Source organism: Dryobates pubescens, chromosome 19 (assembly GCF_014839835.1).
Source record: "Dryobates pubescens isolate bDryPub1 chromosome 19, bDryPub1.pri, whole genome shotgun sequence".
Classification (NCBI taxonomy): Eukaryota; Metazoa; Chordata; class Aves; order Piciformes; family Picidae; genus Dryobates; species Dryobates pubescens.
In genome coordinates, this window is record NC_071630.1 from 2,895,461 (window position 1) to 2,909,562 (window position 14,102).

The 14,102-nt window shown below is 68.6% G+C and overlaps 1 protein-coding gene across 2 annotated transcripts; it reads left to right on the plus strand.

The window, feature by feature from the left end:
- Positions 1-1,861: 1,861 nt before the first annotated feature.
- Positions 1,862-10,499, plus strand: DOK4 (docking protein 4). 2 transcript variants are annotated; one of them, XM_054170181.1, is made up of 8 exons: positions 1,862-1,949; positions 3,145-3,252; positions 4,192-4,306; positions 4,403-4,522; positions 5,708-5,897; positions 8,865-9,003; positions 9,103-9,226; positions 10,089-10,499. In XM_054170181.1, the coding sequence occupies exons 1-8, from the start codon at positions 1,884-1,886 to the stop codon at positions 10,211-10,213; spliced, it is 987 nt and encodes a 328-aa protein (XP_054026156.1). In that variant the 5' UTR covers positions 1,862-1,883; the 3' UTR covers positions 10,214-10,499. The 2 variants fall into 2 exon arrangements, with proteins under 2 accessions (XP_054026156.1, XP_054026157.1); XM_054170182.1 differs by lacking the exon at positions 4,403-4,522.
- Positions 10,500-14,102: the final 3,603 nt, after the last annotated feature.

Genomic DNA, 14,102 nt, shown 5'->3' on the forward strand with positions numbered 1-14,102 from the left:
GGATGTTTGGCTGAGCTGAGTCTCTCCTGCTGCCTTTTAATGGATTGGCTAAAAGCAGGGGCAGCTCTCTGCTGCTCCTGCCTCCTTGGTTAATGCTCTTTTATTTACTCCCAGCCATTATTCATCTTTTTTATGGCCCAACAAATCAGGCTGGGGGGGGGGGGGGGGGGGGGGGAGGTGCCCGCGAGCGGGTTTGGGGCGGGGGGGGGGGGGGGGGGGGGAAGGGGGGGGGCAAAAAAAGCAAGAGTTTGGAGGGGCAGAGGAGGGTGGCTGGGGATGAGGAGGCATCTGCCTGAGCTTAGGGCCAGCCCAGGGCCAGCAGCCCAGCGAGAGGCGGCAGTGGCCGCCGGGCGTTCACTCTGAAGCCGAATGAGGTTCACGCAGGAAAAGCCTTTCCAGGGCGGCCGGTTTGGGCTCGGGCCGGGCTGGGCTGAGCCCGGAGGGACGGAGGTGGCCGGGCGGGTGTTGGGGAAGCGGGGCCGGGGCCGGGGGCGGGGCCTGGAGGGGCGTGGTCAGGGCGGGGCCGGAGCGGGAGGGGCCGCGAGGCTCCGGGGCTCGCAGCGGCGCGGAGCCGGACGCCGGAGCTGCCGCCTGCAGCCGTGCGGGGGGAGCCGGTAAGGCTGAGGGGGTGACACAGGACGGGGCTCGGCTGACAAGTGGGGGCGGCGGGGGGGCGACGGCGTGGGGGGCACAGGATACCGGTGAGAGTGACGGTGGGGGCTGGGGTTTGGGGACCACCGAGGCGACAGCTCGGGGGGCACACACTGGGTAGGAGGGGGCAGGAGGAACACATGCCGAGGCTGGGGGGGGGGACACACCAGCATCTCTGAAGTGTTTTGGGGTGCTGGTATGATGAGGTGGGGGGTGGAGAGGAGGGTGGTCCCCTCAGAGGCAAGCGCTGGCCCCAGCCCCTCTCGGCACAGCCAGGGGACCCCAGGGTGCTGCCCCATCTCCCGTCACCGCCACTGCCCGGTCCCAACGCGCCGTGGCACCAGGCGAGGGGTCCCAGGCAGCTTGGCTCGGGGGGGGGGGGGACACAAGCCAGCCTGGGGGCGTCTGGGCAGGCCGTGGTGGTGGCGGCGGTGGCCGGAGGGAGGCACTAGGGTGTAGGCACAGGGGGATGGCCCCGCTCCGGAGCGGATGGCTCCGGACGCCCCCCTGGGTGCTTGGGAAAGGACCTGGCCCCCATTTGGCTCCACCGCCTGGGGCTGGGTGGGGACCCCGCGGCAGCAGGACCAGGTGGGGACCAGGCTGAGCGAGGCTGAGCTAGCAGTGGGGCTGGAGGGAGGCTGGGGTGTGCTGGGAGGGGGGTGAGGTTGGGAGCTGGGGTCTCTTCGGCATCTGGGGCTGGGGCTGAACACCGCCCCCCGGGGGAGCTGGCCTGGCAGGAGGTTGTTAACACTGAGCCCTACTGATGCCCAGCGGCCGGGGCCAGGCTGCTGCCCCCCGCGAGCAGCCTGGGAGGAAGGAGGAGCAGTGAGGGAGGCGATGGAGCCCCAGGGGGGAGGTCCGGCCTGCGGGGTGCCCCGGGGCACACGGCTGGGGCACACGGCTGGGGCCGGCCTGGCACCGCCGCGCTGGCAGGGGTTAACGCCGGACTGTTCCGCTCGGGTGGTTGAGGCAGCGAAGGGAGGAGGAAGAGGAGGAGGAGGAGGAGGAGGAGAGGAAGGAGGAGGAAGATGTCACCCGTCGATCTGTCATTTCTCTTCTCCAGCCGGGATGGGCGACGCTGCTAGCAGCAGGCTGGGCCGGCGGTGAGGCGAGGAGGGAGCGGAGCAGGACGATGGAGAGGGGGGGGAGGCGAAGGTGAAGGCAGCCCCCCCCTCCCCTCCCCAAATATTAGCCCCCCACCTCACACCCCCCCCCCCGCATCGGCCATCACCATGGCGACCAATTTTAACGACATCATCAAGCAAGGCTACGTGAGGATGAAGAGCAAGAAGCTGGGGGTGAGTCAGGCGCGGCGAGGGGAGGGGGTGTCAGGGAATCATGGTGGGGGGCGGGGGGGGCACTCATGGGTTTGGGGCACTGGTTGCTGTGAGAGGCAACGTGGCTGAGTGTCGTCGTGTCCCTCCCCCCCCCCCCCCCCCGCCTCCCCCCCTGGCAGCGAGCAGGGGGGTGGGTTGAATAAGCAGCATTTTGGGGGCTGGGGGGGGGGGAAGGGGGGGCGGCAGACCACTTGTTGGGACCCAAATCATCCAGCAGCTCCGGGGGGGCTGGATCCTCCACTGCGAGGGTGGACCCCTACCACCCCCGCCCTTGCAGAATGGTCATGGCTGGGATTTGGGGGGGGGGACACACACATTTCCTGAGCCCCCCCTCCCTGTGCCTCAGTTTCCCTCCGCGCCCAGTTTTGATACTGGGAATGCCTCACGCTGCGGGGCGGGGGTGGGGGGTGGGCAGCTCCCGGCTGCAGGTGAAGGGGGGGTGGGTGCTGGAATGCAGCACCCACAGGTGGTGGTGGTGGTGGGGGGGTGTCAGAAGGTTTGGTGGTCGCCTGCCCCCATCTCTGGCAGCCGGCAGCACGGAGCATGCTGGGTAATTTCACGCTAATTAGGGAGAACAAAGAGGGAAGGGGCTGGAGGGGGCGGGGGGGGCACACGCAGCCCTGCCACCCCCAGAACCTGGGGCTGTGGAGACACCGAGCCTGGGGCTGGGGGGCTGGGGGGATCGGTTCCCTTGGTAGCCTGGTCCCTGTCTTGCTAATTAGCATTGGTGGGGTGAGGGCGGGGGGGAGGGAGGTGGGGGGGGTGATGGCAGCGCTGGAATTTATGCCCACCCCCAGCGGCCTCTCCTGTCGCCAGGCCAGCGGGGCTGGGTCAGCAGGATGGGACAGGGGTGCTGGGGACAGAGAGGGGACAGCGGGGGCCGTGGAGCACGGCCCCATCCCGCCGTGTCCCCCATCCCGCCGTGTCCCCCATCCCGCCGTGTCCCCCATCCCGCCGTGTCCCCCATCCCTCCCTGTCCCATCCTGCCGTGCCCCCCATCCCTCTCTGTCCCATCCCGCCGTGTCCCCCATCCCGCCGTGTCCCCCATCCCGCCGTGTCCCCCATCCCGCCGTGCCCCCATCCCCCGTGCCCCCTCCGGCCGTGCCCCCATCCCCCGTGCCCCCTCCGGCCGTGCCCCATCCCCCGTGCCCCGCAGATCTACCGGCGCTGCTGGTTGGTCTTCCGCAAGTCCTCCAGCAAAGGGCCCCAGCGCCTCGAGAAGTACCCGGATGAGAAGTCTGCCTGCCTGCGGGGGTGCCCCAAGGTGAGGGAGGGCTTGCAGGGGTGCTGCCCTCTGCCTGGCACCCCGTGATGGAGCCGGGTGGCTGCTGCCCCCCTGCGCTCCCCTGGCATCCAGCTGGGACTGGGTGCAGCAGCTGGCATCTGGAGGGGCCAGGTTTGGGTGCAGCAGGCAGGGGTTGGGTGAAGAAGCAGCAGCTGGGCTCTGGGTGCTGCCAGGCTCTGGGTGAAGCAGCTGGGATCCGAGTGCCATGGCAGCTGGATCAGGGTGCACCACTCTGGGGATGAGTTCCACCAGGCTCTGGGTGCAGCAGTGGTTGGGGCTCTGGGTGCTGCCAGGCTCTGGGTGCAGCAGCTGGGGTTTGAATGCAGCAGGGGCTGGGTACAGTGGTGGTTGGGCTCTGGGTGTCACTGGGCTCTGGGTGTCTCTGGGCTGTGGGTGCAGTGGTGGTTGAGCTCTGGGTGGCTCTGGGCTGTGGGTGCAGTGGTGGTTGGGCTCTGGGTGTCACTGGGCTCTGGGTGCAGTGGTGGTTGGGCTCTGGGTGCAGTGGTGGTTGGGCTCTGGGTGGTTCTGGGCTGTGGGTGCAGTGGTGGTTGGGCTGTGGGTACAGTGGTGATTGGGCTCTGGGTGTCTCTGGGCTGTGGGTGCAGTGGTGGTTGGGCTCTGGGTGCCTCTGGGCTCTGGGTGCAGTGGTGGTTGGGCTCTGGGTGCCTCTGGGCTGTGGGTGCAGTGGTGGTTGGGCTCTGGGTGGCTCTGGGCTGTGGGTGCAGTGGTGGTTGGGCTCTGGGTGCAGTGGTGGTTGGGCTCTGGGTGTCGCTGGGCTCTGGGTGTCGCTGGGCTCTGGGTGCAGTGGTGGTTGGGTTGTGGGTACAGTGGTGGTTGGGCTCTGGGTGTCGCTGGGCTGTGGGTGCAGTGGGGCTGGGTCTGATTGCAGCCCCCCGCCCCCCCTCGCCCCCCCTGCAGGTCACGGAGGTCAGCAACGTGAAGTGCATCAGCAGGCTGCCCAAGGAGACCAAGCGCCAGGCCGTGGCCATCGTCTTCACCGACGACTCCGCCAGGACCTTCACCTGCGACTCGGGTAGGGGCTGGGGGGCAGGCTCGGGGGGGGGGGCGGGCTCGGGGGGGAGGCTGGTGCCGGGCAGGGTCGCCCTAGGGCTGCGGTGGTGCCTTGCAGAGCTGGAGGCAGAGGAGTGGTACAAGACCCTGTCGGTGGAGTGCCTGGGCGCCCGCCCCAGCGACATCAGCCTGGGGGAGCCAGACCTGCTGGCGCCCGGCGTGCAGAGCGAGCAGACGGGTGAGAGCCTGGCAGCGGCGTGCCCGCCGGGGCTGCCGGGTGCCCGCCGGGGCTGCCGGGTGCCTGCCGGGTGCCTGCCGGGTGCCTGCCGGGGCTGCCGGGTGCCTGCCGGGGCTGCCGGGTGCCTGCCGGGGCTGCCGGGTGCCCGCCGGGGCTGCCGGGTGCCTGCCGGGGCTGCCGGGTGCCCGCCAGGAATGCCGGGTGCCTGCCGGGGCTGCTGGGTGCCCGCCAGGAATGCCGGGTGCCCGCCGGGGCTGCCGGGTGCCCGCCAGGAATGCTGGGTGCCCATTGGGAATGCTGGGTGCCCACTGGGGCCGGGTGCCTGCCGGGGCTGCCGGGGCTGCCGGGTGCTCACTGGGGCTGCTGGGTGCCTGCCAGGAATGCTGGGTGCCCATTGGGAATGCTGGATGCCCACTGGGGCCGGGTGCCTGCCGGGGCTGCCGGGTGCCCCGCCGGGGCTGCCGGGTGCTCACTGGGGCTGCCGGGTGCCTGCCAGGAATGCTGGGTGCCCATTGGGAATGCTGGATGCCCACTGGGGCCGGGTGCCTGCCGGGGCTGCCGGGTGCCCCGCCGGGGCTGCCGGGTGCTCACTGGGGCTGCTGGGTGCCCGCCAGGAATGCTGGGTGCCCATTGGGAATGCCGGGTGCCTGCCGGGGCTGCTGGGTGCCTCCTGGGTGCTCGCTGGGGCTGCTGGGTGCCCGCCAGGAATGCTGGGTGCCTGCTGGGGCTGGGCACCTGCCAGAACTGCTGGGTGCCCTCTGGGACTGCTGGGTGCCTGCCAGGGCTGCTTTTGTTTTGGGTTTGGTTTGGTTTTTGTTGCGTTTTGTGTTGGTTTCCTTTGTTGTTTTGGGGGGGATTAATTTTGTTACTTTGTTTCCTCCCCCCTCCCCTCTCCCCCCTTCCCCTCTCCCCCCTTCCCCTCTCCCCCCTTCCCCTCTCCCCCCTTCCCCTCTCCTCCCTTCCCCTCTCCCCCCTTCCCCTCTCCCCCCTTCCCCTCTCCCCCCTTCCCCTCTCCCCCCTTCCCCTTCTCCCCCCTTCCCCTCTCCCCCCTTCCCCTCTCCCCCCTTCCCCTCTCCCCCCTTCCCCTCTCCCCCCTTCCCCTCTCCCCCCTTCCCTTCTCCCCCCTTCCCTTCTCCCCCCTTCCCTTCTCCCCCCTTCCCTTCTCCCCCCTTCCCCTTTTCCCAGACCGCTTCAACGTCTTCCTCCTGCCCTGCCCCAACCTGGATGTTTATGGCGAGTGCAAGCTGCAGATCACCCACGAGAACATCTACCTCTGGGACAGGCACAACCCCCGCCTCAAGCTGCTCTCCTGGCCCCTCTGCTCCCTGCGCCGCTACGGCCGCGACGCCACCCGCTTCACCTTCGAGGCTGGGCGGTGAGCTGCCACACCCCCCTCCCCCGGCACGGCCACACCCCTCCCCCGGCACGGCCACACCCCCCCTCCCCCGGCACGGCCACACCCCCCTCCCCCGGCACGGCCACACACCCCTCCCCCGGCACGGGGACCCCCCCCCGAGTACCTTCCTAATGGAGCACAACCAGAAATGGGGAGATGCAGATCGGCCTTGGGGGTGCTGGGGCAGGAGAGGCTCAGCAGCAGCCAGCAAGGAGCACTTGCAGCCCAGAGAGCCAAGCAGAGCCTGGGCTGCAGCAGCAGAAGTGTGGCCAGCAGGGCCAGGGAGGGGATTCTGCCTCTCTGCTCCACTCTGCTGAGCCCACAGCTGCAGCTCTGTGCCCAGCTCTGCAGCCTCTGTGCCAGGAAGGCTCTGGAGGGGCTGGAAGGTGTCCAGAGCAGGGCCAGGAGGCTGAGCAGAGGGCTGGAGCTGCTCTGCTCTGAGCACAGCCTGAGAGAGTTGGGGTTGTGCAGGCTGCAGAGGAGAAGGCTCCAGGGAGACCTTCTGGTGGCCTTCCAGGAGCTGCAGGGGGCTGCAGGAAAGCTGGGGAGGGACTTTGGAGGGGGTGAGGGAGGGCCAGGACTGGGGGGGATGGAGCAAAAGGAGAAGTGGGGAGCTGGAGATTGGCTGTGAGGAAGAAGTTGTTGGGCAGGAGGGTGGTGAGAGCCTGGCCCAGGCTGCCCAGGGAGGTGGTGGAAGCCTCCTGCTCAGCCCTGGAGGTGTTTGCAGCCAGGCTGGAGGTGGCTGTGAGCAACCTGCTGTGGGGTGAGGTGTCCCTGCCCCATGGCAGGGGGCTGGAGCTGGCTGAGCCTTGGGGTCCCTTCCAGCCCTGCCAGCTCTGGGATCCATTCTGCTGGCTGTGTCCTGCTGCCATCATCCCAGGGCTGGCCTGGGTGTGGAGATGTCCTCTCCATGCAGCTGTACAAGGCCAGGTTTGGATGGGTGCAGAAGGGCTTCACAGGGAGTGGATTAAAATGCTGTTGAGGCCACAGCTGAGGTGTGAGGATGCCAGGCCAGGCCTATGCCAAGCACAGAATCAGGACCACTGAATGGTCTGGGTTGGAAGGGAGCTCCAAGGCTCAGCCAGTCCAAGCCCTCTGCACCCAGCAGGGACATCCTCCCCTGCATCAGGCTGCCCAGAGCAGCTCTTGCCCTGGGCAGGCTTGCTGGAGCCAAAGCACAAAGGCTGCAAAGGGACTTCCCAGGCAGTGCTTTCAAATGCTCTTGAGGCCACATCTGGTGGTCAGCAGCAGGGGGAGGCTGCTGCTGGGGGCTGCTGGCAGCCTGTGCCTGGGCAAAGCCCAGCTGCAGGCTCCTCCTGGCCTTGCTTAGCTCAGCTGAGTGCTGGGAGTGCTGCATGCCAGCTGCCAGCAGCCTGGGGGGGCTCTGGGCTGTGGCACTGGGCTGGGCTGGGAGGCTCTCAGCCCTGTGGGGGTGAGCAGTGAGCTCTGCCCTGCCTAGCTGCAGCTTCCTCAGCAGCAGGGTGGGCTGGATCTGTGGCCAGGAGTCAAGCCAGCTGGGCTGGGGGGAGGGCTCCCTGCCCACGGCTGGGGGGTTGGAACTGGATGATCTTTGAGGTCCCTTCCAACCCAACCCCTGCTGTGCTTCCATGAGTCTAGGAGCTGGCCACAGCCTGCACAGGACAGCTCAGAGCTGGGGAGGGTTGGGACTGCTGCTGGTGCTGTGGAAGGGTCATGGGGGCAGCACATAAAGAAAGGGAAGCTGGGCAGGGCTCCCACAGAGCCACAGGATGTGAGGGGCTGGAAGGGACCTCCAGAGCTCCTCCAGTCCCAGCCCCCTGCCAGAGCAGCAGCACCCAGAGCAGCTCCCCCAGGAACACATCCAGGGGGGGGTTGAATGTCTCCAGGGAGGGAGACTCCACAGCCCCCTGGGCAGCCTGCTCCAGGCCCCTGGCACCTCACAGGGGAAACATTTTCCTCCTGTTGCCATGGAGCTTCCTCTGCCTCAGCTTCCACCACTGCCCCTGGTGCTGGCATTGGGCAGCCCCCAGCAGAGCCTGGCTCTGGGCATCACCCTGCACAGCTTCAGCACCAGCAAGGAGCTCACCCTCAGGCTGCTCCCAGCCCCAGAGCCCTCAGCTCCCTCAGGCTGCTCCCAGCCCCAGAGCCCTCAGCTCCCTCAGGCTGCTCCCAGCCCCAGAGCCCTCAGCTCCCTCAGGCTGCTCCCAGCCCCAGAGCCCTCAGCTCCCTCAGGCTGCTCCCAGCCCCAGAGCCCTCAGCTCCCTCAGGCTGCTCCCAGCCCCAGAGCCCTCAGCTCCCTCAGGCTGCTCCCAGCCCCAGAGCCCTCAGCTGCCTCAGGCTGCTCCCAGCCCCAGAGCCCTCAGCTCCCTCAGGCTGCTCCCAGCCCCAGAGCCCTCAGCTGCCTCAGGCTGCTCCCAGCCCCAGAGCCCTCAGCTGCCTCAGGCTGCTCCCAGCCCCAGAGCCCTCAGCTCCCTCAGGCTGCTCCCAGCCCCAGAGCCCTCAGCTCCCTCAGGCTGCTCCCAGCCGCAGAGCCCTCAGCTCCCTCAGGCTGCTCCCAGCCCCAGAGCCCTCAGCTCCCTCAGGCTGCTCCCAGCCGCAGAGCCCTCAGCTCCCTCAGGCTGCTCCCAGCCCCAGAGCCCTCAGCTCCCTCAGGCTGCTCCCAGCCCCAGAGCCCTCAGCTCCCTCAGTCTCTCCTCCTGAGGAAGATCTTCCCCTGCCTGCAGCAGCTCTGTGGCTCTCTGCTGGACTCTCTAAGCAGTTCCCTGAGCTCCTTCCTGACCTGAGGGCCCAGAACTGGACACAGGATTCCAGCTGTGGCCTCAGCAGGGCAGAGCAGAGGGGGAGGAGAACCTCTCTGACCTGCTGCCCCCAGCCCTTCTGACCCACCCTGGGGGGGCAGGGAGAGGTTTGTTTTTGCCCTCTCCCTTGCTGGGGAGGCTGATGCCTCCCCCCATGTGCTCCCCCCAGGATGTGTGACGCAGGGGAAGGCCTCTACACCTTCCAGACCCCGGAGGGGGAGCAGATCTACCAGCGGGTGCACAGTGCCACCTTGGCCATCGCCGAGCAGCACAAGAGGGTCCTGCTGGAGATGGAGAAGAACGTCAGGGTGAGCTCCAGCCCAGCCTGGGGACGTGGGCTGGGAGGGGCTGGGGGGGATTCAGGGTGCCCTGTGTGCCCCCCTCAACCCCCTCTCACCCCCCAACAGCTGCTGAACAAGGGCACCGAGCACTTCTCCTACCCCTGCACCCCGACCACCATGCTGCCCCGCAGCGCCTACTGGCACCACATCACCGGCTCCCAGAACATGGCTGAGGCCTCCTCTTATGCTGGTGAGTGCCCTGCTGCCCCAGCCAGGGTGCCAGGGGCTGGAAGGGAACCCCTGGAGATCCTCCAGTGCCAGCCCCCTGCCAGGGCAGGAGCACAGCACCCAGCCCAGGGGGCACAGGAACACATCCAGGCAGGGCTGCACAGGCTCCAGAGCAGGAGACTCCACAACCTCTCTGGGCAGCCTGCTCCAGGCCTCTGGCAGCCTCCCAGCCAAGAAGTTCTTCCTCCTGCTGAGCTGGAAGCTCCTGGGCTGCAGTTTCCAGCCCTTGCCTCTTGTGCTGCCCCAGGGCACAGTGAGCAGAGCCTGGCCCTGGCCCTCCCTTCCTGCCCCCCAGCCCTCAGCTCTTGATGGCCATTGCTCAGCTCCCTCTCAGCCTTCTCCTCTGCAGCCTGCACCCCCCCAGGGCTCTCAGCCTCTCCTGCCCAGGCAGTGCTGCAGTCCCTTCAGCAGCCTTGCAGCCCTGCCTTGGCCTCTCTGCAGCAGCTCCCTGTCCCTCTGGAGCTGGGGAGCCCAGAGCTGGAGGCAGGATTCCAGCTGTGGCCTCCCCAGGGCAGAGCAGAGCAGAGGGGGAGGAGAAGCTCCCTGGCCCTGCTGGCCACACTCTGCTGAGTGCCCCCCAGGACCCCCTTGGCCTTCCTGGCCCCCAGGGCTCATTGCTGTGCCCTGCAGCCCTTGCTGCCCCCCAGCACTCCCAGCTCCTTCTCCTGGGGGCTGCTCTGCAGCAGATCCCCTCCCAGCCTCTGCTGCTGCAGTTTGCTCTTCCTGCCCAGCTGCAGGACTCTGCACCTATTGCCCCCTCCCCTGCAGCCCCTGGGGCACCTCCCCCCAGCTGCCCCCAGCTCCAGCCTCTGCTCCCTCCGCAGGGGAAGGCTGTGCAGGGCCCCAGGCCAGCTCGGACACCGACCTCCTCAACAGGTTCCTCTTGCTGAAGCCAAAGTCCTCCGGCAGCGCCCAGCCTGCAAGCAGGGAGCCCACATCCACCCCCTGAGCTGCCAGCTGGAGGGGCTGGGGGCCTTGTGGGGGGAGCAGGAGCCCCAGGGAGGGTTCCCTGTGTCCTCCCTGAGGAGGGGCCAGGGCGCAGGCAGCTGCCCCCCCAGCCAGCAGGGCCCCAGCTGGGGGCATGCTCCGTGCCAGGGTGCCCTGGGCTGAGGGTGCTGGAGGTGAGGGCTGCCCGGCCCCGGCCTGGGACTTGGAACCTGCTGAAGGAAGCAGAAGAGATTTTTCTCCCTTCTCACACCAAGAGGCTGCTGCAGAGCCCTCAGAGGGCTTGGACTCTCGGGGAGCCAGCTGGGGGGGGCAGGGGCTGGAGGGAGGGAGGGGGTGGGAGGGGGCAGGGGGTGGCAGGAGGTGCGGTGTCTGTCCTGCAAGGTGGGGGGAGGGAGGGCAGGCTGCAGCAGCTCCCTGCCGGCTGCAGCAGGGGGAGGCTGTGCCAGGCCGGAGCTGCAGGCTCCCTGCACCTCCCCTGCCCCCTGGGAGGAGTTGGGACGGGGGGGGGGGTCTCCTGGGGCCGCCCCAGCCCCCCCCAGCTGCTATTTGTTTGTTGGGTTGCACTTCCCCAGGCTCTTCAAACCCTCTTGCTGCAGAGCTGAGGCTGTCTCGGGAGGAGCTGAGCTCCCTGCCAGGGGAGCTGGGCAGGGGCAGCAGCCAGGCAGAGCTGAGCCCCTGCCCTGCCTAAGGCTGCCCCCCACCCACCCCCCCAGGCCCCTTTGCTCCTGCAGCCCCTCGGGCAGGACACCTCTGCCTCGCCCTGCTGCTGGGCAGCCTGGGGCCAGCCCTTGGCCAGCAGCAGCTGTGCCCCCAGGGCAGCCTGGCAGACACAGGAGCCCCTGGGCAGAAGGCTGTGCCAGGGGTGGGGGTGGGGCAGAGCTCTGTGTCTGCATTCCCAGGCCCTGCTCTCCCCAACCCCCACCGGGGGTGGGGGCAGCTGGGCTCCAGAAGCAGAGCTCTGGGCCTGCAGTTCTCTTTCTTGACCTCCTTTTCTGAAGGGCTAAGTTCCTCTTGCTGTGCAAAACCCTTGGCTGCTCCCTTGGAGTCTTCTTTGGCTTGGGGGGGGGGCGGCTGGGGGGCTGCCTGCTGCCCCAGCTCCAGGCCTTGGGGGGCGGGGGGGGAGGTTTGGGGGGGGGGGGGACACAAGGAGTGTGGTGGGAGCCTGTGGTCTGGAAAGAGGGGCTCAGGTGGGGGTGGGGTGGAGGGGTGGGGGGATGGTGGCACTGGAGGGGGGGTGAGGGCACTGGAAGGGGGGTCAGTGGCACTGGTGGGGGGATGGTGGCACTGGAGGGGAGATGGGGGCATGGGGGGTGGGGGGTTGGTGGCCCTGGAGGGGGGTTGGTGGCCCTGGAGGGGAGTTGGTGGCCCTGGAGGGGGGTCAGTGGCACTGGAGGGGGGATGGTGGCACTGGAGGAGGGATGGGGGCCCTAGAGGGGGGGTCGGTGGCCCTGGAGGGGGGGGTCGGTGGCCCTGGGGGGTTGGCTCCCTGCAGCACACTTGCCCCTGGGGGCTGGGGGGCTCCTCGGGCACCTCTGGTGGCACTGAGCTGCCCTTCCCCTGGCTGTGCACAGGGCTCAGCTGGGGCACACAGGAGGGGCTCACGTTTAGGCCCCCCCCAAACAAGAGCCCAGGTTGGGTTTTCCTCTTCTTCCTTTGGTGGTTTCTAAGGAGCTGCTGAGAGAATAAACAACCCTGGGCCCCCCCTCCCCGCTCCCCACCCCTTTCCCTTCCTCCCTGGCCGCTCCAGCGCCAGGCGCTGGCCGGGGCAGTGCGGGAAGCGCCGAGGGGGAGGCGGGGGAAGGGTTGCCACAGCTCCTGGCAGCCCCTGGGGCTCACAGCTCTGCTCTGCCTCCAGCCACGGGCAGGACACGGCCGGGGCAGGGCCGAAACCGCCGCGGAGGGCAGAAGGGTAGGGGAGGGGAAGCGCCAGGGCAGCGCTGGCTCCCGGCAGCCAGGCAGAGGAGTTCGGAGCCGCTCTGCGCTCCCCGGGCGCTGCCGGCTCGGCCGCCTGTGCCTCGGCACGGCAGGAGCGGCCGCAGCAGCCGGGGCACAGCTCCCTCCCGGGCCGGGCTTCAGCCTGGCTCCTCCCTGGGGCTGCTCTCCCCAGCTTGAGCAGCCAGCTCTGCTCCCCCGGCCCCCCAGCCGTGCTGGGATGAGCTCCGTGCCACACACACACACTCCCTTCCCTCCCTCCCCTCCCTTCCCCTCCCTTCCCTTCCCTTCCCTTCCCTTCCCTTCCCTTCCCTTCCCTTCCCTTCCCTTCCCTTCCCTTCCCTTCCCTTCCCTTCCCTCCCCTTCCCTCCCCTCCCCTTCCTCCCCTCCCCCCCCTTCCCTTCCTCCCCTCCCTCCCCTTCCCTTCCTCCCCTCCCTCCCCTTCCCTCCCTCCCTTCCCTCCCCTTCCCTCCCCTCCCCTTCCCTCCCCTTCCCTCCCCTCCCCTTCCTCCCCTCCCCCCCCTTCCCTTCCTCCCCTCCCTCCCCTTCCCTTCCTCCCCTCCCTCCCCTTCCCTCCCTCCCTTCCCTTCCCTTCCCTTCCCTTCCCTTCCCTTCCCTTCCCTTCCCTTCCCTTCCCTTCCCTTCCCTTCCCTTCCCTCCCAGCCCCCAAGGGGAGGCAGCAGTACATCTCCCCAGGGAAGCTCCTCCCAGGGCCTGCTGGGCACTGCCAGAGGGGAGACGGAAGAGTGACCTGGGCAAGTCCAGCAGGCTGCAGCCCTCCAGCTGCTGTCCAGGGGCTGTGGGTTGGGACCACTTCAGAGAAGTGATTGCCCCCCGCCCCCGGCACTGGGCACTGCTGAGGCCACACTTCGAGGCCCAGGGCCAGCCCTGGGCTCCCCACCCCCAGCAGGACCCTGAGGAGCTGCAGCAGGGCCAGGGGAGGGTCTGGAGAGCAAGGCTGGGGAGGGAGGAGCAGCTGAGGGAGCTGGAGTGGCTCAGCCTGGAGCAGAGGAGGCTGAGGGAGACCTCCTTGCTCTCTGCAGCTCCCTGAGAGGAGGCTGCAGGGAGGTTGGGGCTTGGGCTCTGCTCCCCAGGCTCAGGGGATGGAAGGAGAGGACCTGGCCTGGAGTTGTGCCAGGGGAGGCTGAGGTTGGAGAGGAGGCAAAATGTCTTTGGTGGCAGAGGGGTCAGGGCCTGGCAGAGGCTGCCCAGGGAGGTGGTGGAGTCCCCATGGCTGGAGGTGTCCCAGAGCCCTGTGGCCATGGCACTGGGGGCAGGGGCTGGTGCCCAGGCTGGGGCTGGGCTGCTGCCTGGCCTGGGAAGGCTTTTCCAACCCAAACCATTCTGTGCCTCTGGGACCTGCACCAAGCTCCTGCCCAGCCTTGCCCTGTGGGCACAGTGGAGGCTGCCAGGCAGGGCTCCTAATGCCAGGGTTCCTAACGCCCCTCCCTGCCCTCCCTGCTCCTAACACAGAGGTTATGCAGGGCAGGGGCAGAGCCTGCTCCCTGGCAGTCCTGAAGCACAGCTAAGCCTGGCTGGGCCCAGCTGGGCTCCCCTGCAGCCCCTCAGCAAGGCCAGGCTCAAACAGCTGCTTCCAAGCAGTGGGGGGGCGCTGGGGGGGCGGCTCTGCTCTCCTGAGATGATTTCAGGTGCAGCAGGCAGGAGCTGGGAGCTGTGCTCCCCCCAAGCAGAGAGGTAAAGGATGGGACAGCTCCTGCAGCCCTGGAGGAGCTCTCAGGGCCGAGAGTGAGGAGGGGAAAGGTTTTATTCAGCCATGCAAAGCAGCTGGGGCTGTGGAGCTGAGGAGCACACTCCCCAGGCCCCCCCATGGCCACAACCCAGAGCCCAGAGGCTGTTCCCCAACCCCCTCCCTGCTCCCCCCCTCCCGGCAGCCGCCCCTGGGGGGCAGAGGGGGGAGGGGGGGAGGCACTCCTGGGGCCCATCCAGCCCTGCCCCCC

Bases quoted from the DNA above. Each gene is read 5' to 3' on its own strand.
- DOK4 (XM_054170181.1), top strand. From the start codon at position 1,884: ATGGCGACCAATTTTAACGACATCATCAAGCAAGGCTACGTGAGGATG. The intron at 3,253-4,191 runs GTGAGGGAGGGC...CCCCCCCTGCAG, and splicing joins GCCTGCGGGGGTGCCCCAAG to GTCACGGAGGTCAGCAACGT. The intron at 9,004-9,102 runs GTGAGCTCCAGC...ACCCCCCAACAG, and splicing joins AGATGGAGAAGAACGTCAGG to CTGCTGAACAAGGGCACCGA.